Below are 15,573 nucleotides of genomic sequence, written 5' to 3'. Positions count from 1 at the left end.
TCTCTATTCTCCACTTTTAAGCTTTAGCTTAGACAAGTTGCCGTGCCTTGCCAAGTGAGCTACAGACAGTAAGTACATCTTGAAGCACACGGCTCTTTCCTCCTCACTGCAGCAGAGAACCTCTGCATTGGAGCATCCTGAGATGCCATCGATGGTCATTTTTCATGTTAGGAATCAGTAAGGATGCTATGTCCACATGGATGAGGAGGGTAAGATTTCAGTCTCTAAAGTGGCAATGATGGGTTGACCTTGTCACTTAAAGAGTCTCACATCAACAAATGCGTGTCTGTTCTGGACCAAGAAGAAACAAGTGTTTGAAAAAGAATAGCTTGAAAGGTCATTGGGACATGTCAGGCATCTTCTTCATGTCCTCAAGTTCGGGTATCCAACATGGTTTTCCTATCCTGAGTGATACTGACAATTTGCCCTGCTCTGTGCCTCATGTATACCAAAGGCTTTCCTAAAAAAAAATATCTAGAAATGGTAACATTCTTGATATGTGTTAAACCGGGGGAGGTGAAGGATATAAAATTAGTCCCTAATGTGCATTGATTTTTTTAAAGACATCAATTTTATAGAAACTTTTGAAGAATTAAAGCGACAGAAAATTACAAAGCACCTTTTCCTTCTGGTAAGAAAGGGTTCTGTATTCCTTTATTGATGAATCTAACATAGAATCAGTACTAATATTGTTTGTATTGTACTTAGTGTTTACAGAGTGATTCACAGATATTCTCCTATTTCATCTGTGCAATGACCTCTGGAAGATAAGATTTCCTAGTTATGCTTTTTAATGTCTATTTTTAACTCTGTCTAAAAGCAGAATGATTGAGCCCCATTTGCTCAATTTAGAAGGCTGGACTGATTAATTGTGTCAGAACATTCCAGGAGGCAGAGGAAAGGAAGAGACAGGGGTTCTACACGATGGAAGCTGCTCCTGAAATGATTTGACCAGCAGTCTTATCCATTTTTCCCAACGCTGGAAACAAAACATAACCCAAGACAAGGAAAAGAGGGAGCCCATGTGACTCCAGCCTTGGCACGTAGAGTCACGGCTGTCCTTCTGTGCCTTGGAAAGGAGGATGCTTTGGGTCTCTGTTCTACAAATTCTGTTTTGCTTTATCTCCACAGTGTCTTGTTTTACTGGCATATGCTGAAACTTGATTTATACTTCATAGCATTAAAACAAAAATCAAGATCTCTTTATCATTTATTAACTATTTGGTAAATAGTTTTTGGTGAATATTTAACTTTATTATTAGCTCTTACCATGGCAATGCACAACACCTAGTTCCCCAGATAACAGCAGTGGCTTAAACATGCTAAAATTGTATTTCCCTCTTACATAAAGAAGTCAAGCAATCGGTAGCCCAGGGCTGGTTTGCATAATGGCCCCTGGGTCAGAGAACAAGTTGCCTGTTATCTTCAGCCCATCAACCAGATGGCCCAAAGTGGCTGCCTGAGGGTCAACCATCAGGTCCACATTCCAGGCAGCAGAGAGTAGGGAAGAAAGGTGCTTCAGTTCCCTTTTGGGATGGTTCTGTAAAGTCCCAGGTAGGTTTCCTGCTTTTATCTTGCTTTAGACAGAGGGCTGAGAGACAGCTTGCTATGAGGTAAGCTCAACTCAGGACCAGCCTTCTCCCTCGAGGGGAGGGGAGGGAGTGGGCGGGGAGGAACCGATCATCCTGCACATGGTGTAAGACACCACGATGAGCCGCCCGGGGCCTCTGCTGTCCGCCCATTGCTTTGGGCTGCACTGAGCGGTTGGTAACGGTTGAGATTTTCACGTAGAAGTGCGTGTATGCTTGAACAATTGCTCGGTTCATTTAAACTAGTGGCTACTATATCACGTTGGAGAACACATTTGTTCTCACCTTCTAGCCAGTGACCCTCCCGCCAGGTTTCTGTCCTGCTGTTCTTTTCCACGTTATTTTCCAAGACTTCCAGAGGAAATGTAAGCAGCCTGATGCTCAAATGCTTTTCTGTGTGATTCCCCTCTTGTTCTTTGAAGGAACAACAAATTGCCTAAAGAAGAGAGGACAAAATTCCAACCCTCCATTTCTTTAAAGCTCTGAGATTTGGTGTTAGGAAATAGAAGAAAATTCCAGAAACACCGTTAAGAAACATTATTTCTTTCAAATGTGATTTGGAAAAGCAAAGGACAATATATTTTATAGAACAACTTTTAAGACAAATGAATTGGCAATAAGTTCACATAATGAAACTTCCAACTAGTCTTTATATTTCTCCTGGAAATTCCTTGGCTCTTGGTGTAAATTATTAATAATTAATATCAGCTTTCTATTCTTTCTCTTCCTGTAGTTGTAGAGTTAACTTGAAAATAGCTTGTTGTGTCACTGAGAAAGCCTCCTGGTCAGCCATCTAGTTAAACAGCTTGTGTGCGTTTCGGTGGCAGGTGTGCCAAATAGTAGTTTTCAGGCACTTGGGGGATGCCCATCACACCAGCATTATGGGAGCCTATTTCTCACCCACGACCATGTGAGACCCTCCTTTCCTCCGCTGCCTCGCCCAGCCCCCCGCATTCTGGTTCTTTCTCACCACCCATTTTCATCAGGTTCAGCCCTGCACCAGCAGAGCAAGTCTTGGTTTCTCAAAGACCAGGATCTTAGTTCTAGGCTTTCTGTTAAAGGGCAGTGTATAAAATCAGGCAAATTTATGTGTCTTTTGAGGCCTCGGGATCTCTGCAATTAAAACAAGAACTTGAGTTACAATACTATTCTTTTCCACTTCTGAATTTCTATAACTCCACACAATAGCTTTTTTATTAATTAGCTAAAAATTTTTCCAGAATATATTTTCCTAAGAGTCACAAATATCTGTTACTTTATATTTAAAGATGCTATATTTAAGAAATGGAATAATTATTTACTTTTAAAAAGTAATTTAAGTCAAGAAATGTTTGATACTGAAAGTTTACTATGAGTTCAAGTATGTAAGCTTAATTTTTGTGGTACTGTCGATAAACCACACAACGTGAGAGTTGTGGGTTAAGTTTTATCTGGGGCAAAATGAGGACCAGAGACCAGGTGTCAGCACCTCAGAGAGCTCGGAAGAACTGCTCTGAAGTTGAGGGGGAGTTCAGCATTGTATGAGATTTCATTGAATGGGGAAGTGCAGTCAAGTATACGTTAAGTCAGAGGCTGCTGCTAGTCGAGGAACAGGTGTCTCTGTTAATGATTTTAGTGCTTTTCTAGATAGGAGGAGATGCAAGAATTTGGGCTCATAAAATTTCCTGAATATGTCTAACTTTCTGAAAGATTTTCTGCCCATTTTCCCAGAGCACAGAGCGCCCCATTCCTGATCTCCACCCTGAATTACTTTCAGAGGGTGTTCAAGGTCAACAGCTGCAGCGGCTCATGAATTAATCAAATCAGAGGCAGATGACAAGTGCCAATTTTTAGTTGACAATATGTATATATTGTAGGAAAAATGTTACTTTCCAACCCTACCCCTGTTTTAGTTAGAGCTCAACTGATAACTGTTAGATGACTTAAGTCAGATGAGGGGTGAAGGAGTCGTCTCGTGAGCTGGCCAGTGCTCTATGTCAGCCTCCTTGATCACATTCAATTTTCTTTCTGTTCAAACAGCATGCATCTGATTTTATGAAGTTTGGAGCCTGTCCTGAGCACATTGGGTCTGGAGGTGGCCCTGTTCCTGTGGTCTTTGTTTATTCTGTGAATTATGGTGTGAATCTTTATGTGCCCAAGCTTCATCATAATTTCAAATTTTTAGGATTTAAATATGGGAGATGGATGCCAAGTTCTGGGAATAGATTTTCAGGATAACAGCCAGGATTGGTAAAAAGTAGGGAGAACGGATACAGCCTTTAAAAAAAAAGGTATTTTACAATTTCTGTCAGATAAATTAAAGTCCTTGTTGGGATTCTATCAGGAATGTTTAATTGGGAGAACTACGTCCCATTTTCATGAAATAAAATAGTTTTATTATTTGTTTAGTGCCTACTGTCTAACAAATAAGTATCCCCTTTGCATATAGTTTTATCATTTAATCTCTACAAAGATTCCCTGGAGAACACACGTGTCACAGGTGAGGGAACCAAGATCATCCAGGGTAAGTGGCTGGAAGGCAGATGGGTTGGAGGGCTTACCCTCCTTCAGGCTGAGACAGAGACACCAAGGTTTATTGACAAGTGTGTAGCTGAAGTGGTTTATTTAATACTTTGCTTCCTTGATGAATTGGATCTCTTGAAATTGTTTATGTCTGGCTTATCTTCCCCTCTCTCCTCTGCCTCAGGACTTCTCCTCGTAAGTAGTATGAATTCAGCCTGAGCTGATTCAGGAAAATCAGAAAATAAAAAATTAGCCCACACAAATGACTGCTTAGTCCTTGTAATTCAGTACTTCCTAAAACTCTCAGAAACGCAAGGGAGGTGTGTTACCTCGGGGAATGAGTGCATTTGAAGAGTGAGAAATGTTGTGTGATCTGGTAAAGGCGCAGGCTCTATAGACAAAGGTCCGGGTTTGGATCCTGGCTCCATCAAGAACTGGAAACATGACCACCTAGAGCCTCAGTTTCTTCATGTGTTAAATGGGCTGATGGGGCTCACCTCCAAGTGGTCAGGTCAAAATGAGATGGTACGAGTGACTCTCAGGCAGAATGCTTGGCAAATTGCTAGTTGCTCTTGCTGCTTTATAATGTCTTCTTAGGTAATTCCGTTGTCCATTGGCTTGAGAATATCTCCTCATTTGATTTAAGAAAAATAGCATGCCTTAAGAAATTTAAAAATAAGGAATGAAGATTTACTGATTAATGATGGGTATATTTTTATAGGTCATTTATTAAAAAAAGTAGGAGTTCTCTAAAGAGAATTTATTCAGTGTGCCTAGAATATGATTCAGTTAAAAATGATTTTCCTTTAAATACTTTTCAGAAATTTTCTGTGATATTTTTCTTTAAAAGTACTTGAAGATTTCTGAGGAGGTTTTACATTTAGAAAAGTTTATTCTTGTAACAATTGACACATTAAATAAATGATTCAAACCCTGGACAGCATAAAGCCCTGGCTTTTTTTTTTAATATATATAATTTTGGTGCTTAGTTCTATGATATTTTATTGGGTAGAATTATCTCCCATTTCCATTTTACAGGCAGAGAAGATGAGTCATACAACACTCACTATACAAGAGAAGCAGAAGCTGATTAATTTGGGCAGAAGAGTAAAAGGGTGTGGAGAAAAAAATCCTTGACTCGCAAACTGGACGCATTCTGTGGTGCTGTGCAGCTGAAACGGATTTGATTTTGCTTCTGGGTTGTCCTAGGTTTCGGCGCATGTGCCTGGAAATGTCTCTCGGGCAAAGATGCTTATTTAAGAAGGTTGTCATTGTAAATGTTCTTAAGAGGATTAAACAAATTCCACAGCAAATAAATGAACATGTTTGGAAGGTTTTCCACCCTCATGTAATTTCCAGAAAACAGACATGATTCACTTGCTAAACCAAACACACAGGTACAATAATGAGCCTGACTCACATGACTGGACAGCACGGAGGGAGCCTCATCTATTGGCGTGGGTTACGCTGCAGTAACTGCACCTGAAATTTTAATTAGAATTTATTTACAGCGAGTGCTGCTTCCGCGTTTTTCTCCCCAAAGTAAGGAAGCGCCCTCCTTGCCTGGCCATTAGTCTGCAGAGCCCCGCGGCTCACACACTCCCCTGCTCATCAGGAGGCTGATGGAGCCAGTTTGCTTAGACACACTTAGCTACACTCGCAGCGGGGATCATCAGTCTTTTCTGTGTGTTGATCTCCACGTGCAGGGGAGAAAATCGACTTTTGCTGCCGACAAATGCTAATTGACTACCAGTTGTTTCAGAGGGACTGTGATGTTGAAAACTGGTGTCCCATTCATTTTTATATGTTGGATGCTGACAAATTTCACGGCAACACCTGCACGGTAAGTACACCCACCAGGGAGGGTGTCGGAGTTTGAATCTGTGTGTTTTAGTATTCAGATCCTGGCACTGGTCAGCTTTCAATGTTCTCGCTGGGTTTGGGAGACTGTTTCTGGAGCGATTTCTTCGGCTTCCAATAAATTTGCAAAGCCGTCTCCTTCAGTCGATTTCTGATGAGTTGAGTTGGGAGGGGCATGTAAAATTGGGGCGGGCAGAGAGGTGCAATGAAAACTAGCCACCATCTGGTTACCTTTCATTTTTTGTGGGCCAAAAATGCTTGTCTTCTTTTCTTTTCTCCTCCATCCCTTCAGGTCAGGGAGTCGTCTTCACGAATTTCTTCCTAAAATGTAAAGTAATGATGAAGGCAGTGTGTTTCTGTGGTTGATTTCATTTGATTTGCTTTCATTGTTAAAGATTTTCTGGTGAGGTTCTTATGAGCTCTTAAAACTGGAAGAGCAGCAATACCATGGAGAGAAAGTCAGAGAAACGAGTCAGCGGCCCCTGTGAGGTCTGGGGGACGAAGGCAGGAGGTGGGGCAGAGGCAGCACCGTGGCCTCCCCTGCAGCCCTGAGGGCAACGTGTGCATGTAAAGCCAGGGTCTCTTGTCACCATGTGTTCTACCAGGACTTCCACTAAAGGAATGCGAGGAGATTTGGGGAGGCCTTACCTTTTACCCTCTTGTCAAACATCTTTAATGCTGACTGTATTTATTCAAGATGACACAGAGATCACCTGCAGAGAGTGAGGAAGCGGTGCTTGCTTCCAGTCTTGCCCGCCCCAGGCTCACTCATCAGACACCTGATTCTTGCAGGCACTGCAGTGCCCGTGGGGGGAGCTCTGCTCCTGGGGGGTCTCTGCTCCTGTGGGGGGAGCTCTGCTCCTCGGGGAGCTGGACACGGGAGTGAGCACATTGAAGCCGGCTGCACCATCGCTGATCCCACTCCAAATGGTGAGATGAGCCCTTTGTGTAAGTAGTAGAGGTGGGATCCATAGTCTTCCTGTGTCTAAGGAGTTCTGCAGTAAAGCCAACTTGGAGGAAAGAAAGAAAATGCCTACTGTTCCATGACTGTGTCCTAAGGGTTTACAGATCACTGTGGAGCAGACATGAGATCTCATTCAGTAAATACTCTGGGGTCTTGACTCTGACTTGTCTTGAATTTGGCATTCTCATGTTATTTCTCTTAAAATATATCTAAGCAATCATTTTTGTGTGATGGTTATGTGTGCGTAAGGGTCCTGAAGAAACTGTTGTGGATGGAAGTGTGGGCATCAGTGGTACCAGAAGGCCTGGTGGCCCTGGGGGCTGCCCGAGCTCCACACTATTTGTTACCAGCAGTCTTTCAGATTGCATCTTATTCCAGAGCTCATCGGGGCTCCAATCTCTCACTACGTGTCTTGAGAGAATATTTGTTCAGAGGGGAGGGGACGGGGTGCTTCCAAGTTTGGGTTCTGGGGTTCCCTGTCTAAAGGTGGCACTGGCACAAATCATTTATTCATGGAGTAATGAAGCCCCCCAGTCTCGTGGCTAATTGGGACTCCCTGTCCTTCTTCATTTTAGGAGCTGGAGGGCTTGGGTTAGGCCCCCAAAGCTGTTTTTTGGTGAGATTTCAGCCCTATCACACCACCTGGGTTGTCCCGTTTCAGTCACATGACTTTGATTTTTGCAGGTAGGTGTGAATCCTGGATAGTTCCTGGGACTTCCAGGTTTCCCCTACAGTAGGGACACTGAAGAAATTTCACCCCATAAGGTGTGTTCGGGGGCCTCGAGGACAAGTAGGGACCCACAGACAGATGTCTGGATGGGTGGCGATCAGGCCCGAGTCTCGGAAGAACAGAGATTCCATTACTGTTTTAACAGTGAAATTGAAGGAGTAATTCTGGAAGGTCTGATGCAACTGAGATTAAAATTATTATATGATTTTTATTGTTAGCAGGAGTGGTTTTTAACCCTTAGACCCAGTCCCCCCTATTTATAATAAATATTTTATAACCTTTCTTTTCTGGTGCCCGGAAGTGAACGTCATAGACAATGTAACCTAACTATAAATATGATAAACAAATAGACAGGTAGATGGAAAGATGTGGTGTCTAAATTCTTATATTATGGGGTATTTTATATTCTATGCTAATTAGTGACCTCTCAGGACAAAAGGCACAAACAAAGGGAGTCACTTCTAATAAACTGTTTTTCCAAGCCTTACCTAACTGGGAAACAAGTGGCTTCAGAATGTTAGAGCACCTCCCATGTCCCCGGGGAAATCTCCTTGTCAGAGTTACACTTGCTGATGGTGTCCTGTGCTAAGTGCAAGCAAATGCGGTTCGGAAGCTGCCCGGAGGCTGACTCCGGGGATTCCTTCTCTGTCGCAGCTGTGAGGGAGCCTTGTCTTTCCTGACCACAACCACAGAGGCGATTTTGTATCTCTTAAAACTGCCATACCAGTGTATATCACAACCCTCACAAGATACGTTGTATAAAGTAGAAAACTTTAAGTGTCTCCTTTAGGATAGAAATAGGGTATAAAAGAAATAAATTAAAAAATTCTAGTGCCCGAATAAGTGCTACATTACACTGGCTGCATTATAAGGTTAGAAAACTTCATTACCGCTTTACATACCACATCTTGTAGTTAGATTTTATTTATCTTTTTTTCCCTAAAGAAAAAACAATCATTTGATGAGTTCTTGTTTCAGAGGTGACGAGCAGAGAGCAAGTGTAAAACCGGGAATCGTGGTGCTGGTTAGTCTAAGACCATCTCTGTCACTGCGCAGATCATCTTTACTCATTTTACTGCACTTTTTGGAATCACTTTCTCACTTGGAAAAACCCCTGTGTCAGTTGGATTTGCTAGTAAAACAATTATTTTCTTACCTAGAACATCAGTGATGTTTTCAAGATGATAAAAAAAAAATTGCCCATGGCATTTAAACAGTTGCTTGTTCTCGTAACTCATGGCTCACGGTCTCGTATTTGTCACAATTGGAGAACTGTGTTTTCTTTGTGCAAATTCTCATTGCTTTGGTGACGCAGGGACACTTGTCCTTACTGGATGGAGTATGATAGTAGGTTTTCGCATTCTCTCCCTAAATCTGGAGTCCTGTTTTATGTTTCCTGTTAACTTAAAAAATAGGAATATTGTTATTTACCTAAATATATAACCTCACACCAGTGGTGCATATCAAATTGGTCCAAATAGGAATTCCAATGTTAAATGAAACAGTAATTTCACAACCCACTTTTCCAAAAATTTGGATTGATGGTTCAATTATACCAGGGATATTAGCTGTTTTAATTGAATCAATCATTGCTTTCTTCAATAAAATTTTCCATTCTATCTGCTCTTTTGGTTTATTGTTCTTCAGTGTTTCATTTGCTTTCTTTCCCAAAAATATATGATTTTGGCTTTTGTCATTGAATACCCTTACTGGTTTTGCTACCTCATGCTGGAGAGGAAGGCTTGTGACTGTTTTATAGTCACTGGTTTCATGGTTGTATGAGTGCTTAATGCCACGTTGCAGGGGTGTGGAGACCTAATGAATTGTGTACATAAATGCTTAGTCTACACTGAGTTCAGGGTTAGGGTTCGCAGCCCATGTCATCAGTATCATAATTAATCCATTACAATCATCCTCTATTAATCAGTGTTTTCCTTCTAACATCCCCAGGAGAGGAAATGTAGTAGTCTAAATGCAAATCTTTGCCAAACTTTCAGTCAATTCAAAACCTTTAAAGCTTTGCTGTCAATAGGACTGTGTGCCTACTATCCCTAATTCTGGTCCTCCAGACCCAGGACGCGGTCTCCACAGCTGGTGATCCATGAGACACTGGATTCTTGATCCCATGGCTCTGTGTGTTCTGAGACATCTGGGGACTTCAGCACTGTTTTAGGGGCTTTGGGTCCCACCTCTTCATAGCATTGCTGAGATGAGATCTGTGGGTTCACCCTCATTCTTGAGTGTATTGTGCATTTTTTCTAGAACCAACACACGCCACCGTGGCAGCACTGCTTTGACCACGTGCTGAGGCAGCGTGTGCTTCAGTTCTTGGGTTTAAATTTTCTGTTCTAATTTCTATAATGGGGTATATTGACAGATACACTCCATGTAAACAGAAGCTCTGTGGGGTTTTCAGAAACTTCTAAGAGCATAAATATTCCTGAAGCAGCTAATCTTCCTCCCAACAAGTGAGGAGCAAGCCGGCAAGTCCTGGGTGCCTGTGGCGGCCAAGCTGTGCAGCCCAGGCTGCTCACCGAGGAGCAAGGAGAAAATCTTAAAAACCTACTTCCATGCTGTCTTTCACAGAATCTCTGAAATGAACATTCTAATATCTAAAGAGGGGTGATTTTTTAAAATAAATTTTTTATTTTATTCCTTTTTCAGTTTTATCAGGTAGAATTTTTACAGTTCAATGTCACATACACATATTGCATGTAAATACATGTATAGAGCATACTGCATTTTTCAGTTTACATATATGTACTAATTATTGTTTCTAAGAACAGATTAGAGCTTTATATTTTTAAAATTAGTTACCAGAGGAATAAGGATATCTACAAAAGAATAAACAGAATATGGTAATCCAATCACAAAGGACAGTCAGATGTGCTTGCATATATTCAAGAAATCAAAACAATATTTATTTCATTTGTGGTCTTATTATTATTGATATTAATTTTAGATTCCCCATAAATGAAGTCATATGGCATTTTTCTTTCTCTTTCCACCCCACTTCACTTAGAATGACAGTCTTCATGTCCATCCATGTTGCTGCAAATGGCATCTTTTATGGCTGAGTAGTATTCCATTTTATATATGTATCACCTCGTCTTTATCTAGTCATGTGCTGATGGACATTTGTGTTGTTTACATGTTCCTTGTTCTATGTCCCTTCTGGCAACAATTACGGATTTTAAATATTTTCCACCTTAAAATCCTTCCTGAAGGAGATGTGGTAACTGGAATCAAAAACAGTTACAGCACAGGGTTGTTTGTGATGGGCCCTGGGGGCTTGGTAGAAAGGTTGGCAGACAGGATTTCAGATTCTGATCAAATGAGTCCTCCTCTTGTAGCCCTGCTGACCGCCTCTCTCACGGCCTGCCCTACAAGTCTGACCAGTCCCTTTTGTGAATCCTACTGTATTGTGCACAAATTTTGTCCAATTAGTGTCATCCAGTAGGGACCTTAAGTGAGGCACCCAAGCTCCTGTGTTGGTTTCTTCCATCAGCCCTTAACTTCCTTGGGAGCCAGGACTGTCTCATTGCCCCAAGGATCCCTAATGCCTAGTGAGATGCCTGATAAAGCTGGTACTTAACGAGCACATGGGTCAAATGGAAAAACCTGATAAAAAAAAAGCCCTCATTTTTCAGACATGCCTACTTGAGCACATAGGGTAAAATGACATGTCTTCTTGGATTTGCTGTCAAATACTTCAACAAAGGACAAATAAAAGAACAAAGGTCTGAATAAAGGAAATATGGAAAAGTTTGTGAATTCCTTAATCTGGGTGATGGGCTGATTGTACTATACTTACTGATGTATACTTAAGTTACTTTATAATTTTACTGTCATTAGCTGAATAGCAAGTATTAATACGTATTAATTGAAAACCTTAGAACTGAACAAACTTACCCCACACAAAATCCTTAGTATCCTAGTAGTTTGTCTTTCAGAAATCTTTTCCCACAAAGACAAGAAAAAAGGGAAAGGCAGATCCGTGCAGTATTTCCACGTTGTCAAAAGACCAAAGGCCGATACAAAAGAAGAGATTGTAAAAAAGATAAAGAGGCTGAAATCAATGTCCGGAAAACCTAGCTAACAATCCTAAATGGCCCAACTTAACTAACCTCAGCACTGCTGCATCAAGAATGGGGCAAATAGCACCTAGTGGATTTTTTTTAATAAATAAATAATAATCCAGTTCCTACCACAGGCAATTATGATAAGACTGAGTATAATTTCTAACACCAACTAGTGTACAAATCATAATTTCTACTTGATTCAAACTGCTTCTTCTATAAAATTTGAATCTTTTTATTCTTAAGACAGATTTGTGGCCTATGACCTAGTGATAAAATTTTCAACTCGCTTGTATTCAAAAAGTTCACCATAGTGAGAGTTTATTACATCAAGTATTCCTTTTTGGGAAACCCATGTGCCTTGTCACTCTCTTCCATAATATTTCCTGTGGAAAATTCAATCCTTCATTCAGGAAAAGGCTGAGCAATATATCTCATGGAAAACCTTCATAAACTGCAACACAAGAAAATGAAAATGACAGTGAGCATCCCGTGAAGCCGGCAGACACACAGTGCACTTTCTGTAACCAGCAGAGAAAATGTGCATTTCAAGAAATAGACATAAACACTTTTCAGGACCTGAGCACACAATTTCCCTTTCAGGGTTTAGTGGGCTTCCATTTAATTCTATGAGAAATGTTTAAAACAACAGAACAACAGCTGAGATAGGGTTTAAAGTAACTTTTATGTCTTAGTGAAAATAAAGCCAACTGATAGTTATCATTTTTACTTTATTTGATCTAATTCTCTTACTTTACCTCCCCAACCTCCTCCACAAAATGATGGTGAACATCCCCTCCTGGGTCAGAAGGCTAAGTAGAAAGTACCAATCAAATGGAGGTGTGCTTTGTTGTTTTATTTTTGAAAACAAACAAGTTTCATTCATGTGATTTAATAATTAACATCAGAAACAAAGTCTACTCAATAAATGGTAGCCAAAATATGTCATCATAGCTGCTCATCAGGTTTGGCCCCACGTTACACACTTTTACATGGACATGTGCCATGTGCTGTCATGGGAAACGGTGAGTGGGGACAGGGCCTCTGCTCTCACAGGGCACACAGCCTGGTGGGGGAGGTGGTGTTCAATCATTGCCCTTTTTTTTTAATGTACTTACAAATTATGGGAAATGCTATTTAAAAAGAACAAAATGAGTCAATGAAAGTGAAAAATACAAGGACAGTATTTAGGCTGAGGGAAGACAGGAAACCTCTTTGAAGAGCTGACACTCCACTGAGACCCAAAGGACAACTCCGGTGCTGCAGGTGAAGGGCAGGGACACATTGATAAAGGGCTGATATCCAGAATATACCAAAATCTCTTTAAACTCAACAAGAAGAATGAACAACCTGATTAAAAAATGAGCAAAATGCCTGGACACACACCTCATCAAAGAAGAAATCTAGATGCCAAAGAAGTCTATGGAAAGATGCTCCACAGCATCTGTCATCAAGGGGATGCAGACTGAAACAGCGAGGTACCACTGCACACGTGTCAGAACTGCCAAAACGCAGAACACTGACAGCACCGAATGCTGGTGAGGACGTGGAGCGTCAGGAATTCTCATGCATTGCTGGTGGGAATGTAAAATGGCCCAGATACTTTGGAAGACGGTCTGGCAAATTTTTACAAAACTAAACGTACTCCTAACATATGATCCGGCTACTGTGCTCCTTGATGTTTACTCGACAAAATGGAAACTAATGTCCACACACAAAACTGCATACAGATGTTAATAGCAGCTTTATTCATAATCACCAGAACTCAGAAGCAACTAAGCTGTTCTTCAGTAGGTGAATGGATAAACTGTGGTCCAGCCAGAAAATGGACTATTATTTGGTGCTAAAATGAAATGAGTTATCAAGGCATGGAAAGACATGGAGGAACCTTAAATGCATATTACTAAGTGAAAGAAGCCAATCTGGGAAGGTTCCGCAACTGTCTGATTCCAACTGTATGGTGTTCTGGGAAAGGGAAAACCACAGAGACTAAAAGATCAGTGGCTGTCAGAGGCTAGAGGGGAAGGAGCAATGAATGAGGTGCAGCACGGAACATTTTAAGGTCACTAAGACAGACTACTCTGTATGATGCTGTGACGGTGGATACATGTCATTGGACATCTGTCCAAACCCACAGAGTGCACACCACCAAGTGAAAATCCTAGTGTCAAGTCTGGGCTCTGGGTGATGATGACGTGTCAGTGCAGGTTCACACATTGTCGCAAATGCATGCTCTGGTGCAGGCGTCAATAGTGAGGAGGCTGTGGGGACAAACTGCAGTTCATACACCGAATCCAGCCCCAGCCACCGCTGTTAATAACGCTCTGTGGGTGTGTGGAATGTCCGGCTGCTCTGGCGTCTGAACAGCAGAGCTGAGCAGCTGCACCAGAGATCAGGAGGTTTGCAGACCCTGAAATACTTACTCCCAAGCCCTTGACAGATAAAGTCTGCTGAGCCCTGTTCTAAACGAATCAGAATTCACCCTGATGAGACAGGACAGCAGGGCCCAAACCAGGCATGGTTAAAGGGACTGAAGCAATGTTTTAGTTCCAACACCTTTGCTGAATTCCTGCAGATCCAGTGACAGACTGTAGCCAGGAAGCGTCTGCAGAAGGAGTCGGTAGCAGGCCTTCCCGCCAGGCTCCGGGATGCCGGGGGCCATGCGCTGCACGGGGGCCACCAGCTTGAAGAAGGCGGACTTGCGGTGGAAGCCGATCAAATCATAGAGCTCGGAGAGGATGCTGCACTGCTGAATTCTCTCCCAGGAATGCTGAATCACAGGGAGAAAAGCAACAAGCATCTGAACGAAACATGTAATTGAAAAAAGACCTGTAAAAATTTTCCCTTAAAACAGAGACCCAACGACACAGGAAGGAAAAGGATGGCTGACTTCATGCACTGATGGGACCGGATGCAGAAATGCAGGGAAGCAGCGCTGTGCAGATGCTCCAGACCTCCTCTGGGCCCCACCTTTCCGAGTTCCGCCTCTCCTTTTACTAGAAAGGTCCGTATTCCCTGAAACAGAGGAATCTGCTACCTAAACATGGGACACAGAGATGGGAAAGAGGAAAAGGAAGGGAAAGTAAAGGAACAACATTTCATCTAGACCCTAGGGTTTGGGCGGGACTTTCACCAAACACACAACCTCTCAAAGCACAGAGCACATAGTGAGAGGCTGACAGACTCTCTGCGACTTCTGCTCCTTAAACACCAGCTACCTGCCACCACGCTGTGCCCGTTACTGAATCATTACAATCATTTCAGAAACTATTACTACCCCGGCTCACAGGCAAGGAAATCTGAAACTCGGGGAGGAATTATTTTCATCCTGGACAAATTCCCACGGCGCAGAAGTGTCAGAGCCTCCGGCAGACCCTGGACTAAAATGCTCCTCATCACCACGGGCCCTGAGCCTCAGGCTGAGGCCACGTCAGGCCTGCACTGGCCCAGAGCACGAGTCTGTGGGACAGGGAGTGGTCCCACTTGAATTGCCAGGCCAAGGCACTCAGGAACCTATGTAATGAAACCAAATCCCCAAACTCATTTCCAACACACTGCCCTGTCCGGGAGGACTGCTCGGCACATCTGGCTTATGACCTGTGCACAGGCTGTGCAAGGGGCCCAGACATTGACGTGACGTCCCAATGGAAGTGGCTCAGAGACCGCTTCATCACAGGACAGACTCTCCCGGCTTCCAACGTTAACTCTCCATTCCATTTCCAACTGGATAGTAAGTTTAGGCTTGTTTTCCTCTCCAGAAACAAAGAGAGTGGTAACATCAGAGGGAAACTCAAGACTGAGGAAGAGTCTCCTGGCCATTTGGAAGGATAGGCTGGGGAGGGAACAGAG

At 42.4% G+C, this 15,573-nt stretch overlaps 1 protein-coding gene across 9 annotated transcripts in view; it reads right to left on the bottom strand.

Annotated features, from left to right (window-relative positions):
• Positions 1-3,991: 3,991 nt before the first annotated feature.
• Positions 3,992-15,573, bottom strand: part of LOC141573949 (trafficking protein particle complex subunit 9-like) — a 126,643-nt gene continuing 115,061 nt past the window's right edge. For 5 of the 9 annotated variants that reach the window (XR_012500453.1, XR_012500455.1, XR_012500456.1 and 2 more), the window contains 2 exons: positions 14,281-14,494; positions 10,269-12,178 (listed from right to left, as the gene is read on the bottom strand). Coding sequence is in view for 3 of the 9 variants with exons in the window: in XM_074346854.1 (XP_074202955.1) it covers positions 12,159-12,178; positions 14,281-14,494 (234 nt within the window). In the remaining 6 variants the exon portion in view is untranslated. Of the gene's footprint in view, positions 4,751-5,511; positions 5,574-6,182; positions 6,273-8,801; positions 9,049-10,268; positions 12,179-12,204; positions 14,495-15,573 lie in introns of those variants that run through there. The other 4 variants (XM_074346852.1, XM_074346853.1, XR_012500452.1 and 1 more) reach the window with 3 other exon arrangements.

This window comes from Camelus bactrianus, chromosome 18, assembly GCF_048773025.1.
Source record: "Camelus bactrianus isolate YW-2024 breed Bactrian camel chromosome 18, ASM4877302v1, whole genome shotgun sequence".
NCBI lineage: Eukaryota > Metazoa > Chordata > Mammalia > Artiodactyla > Camelidae > Camelus > Camelus bactrianus.
Note: the sequence above shows the minus strand (reverse complement) of the source record. Positions and strands in the feature narration are given on the sequence as shown.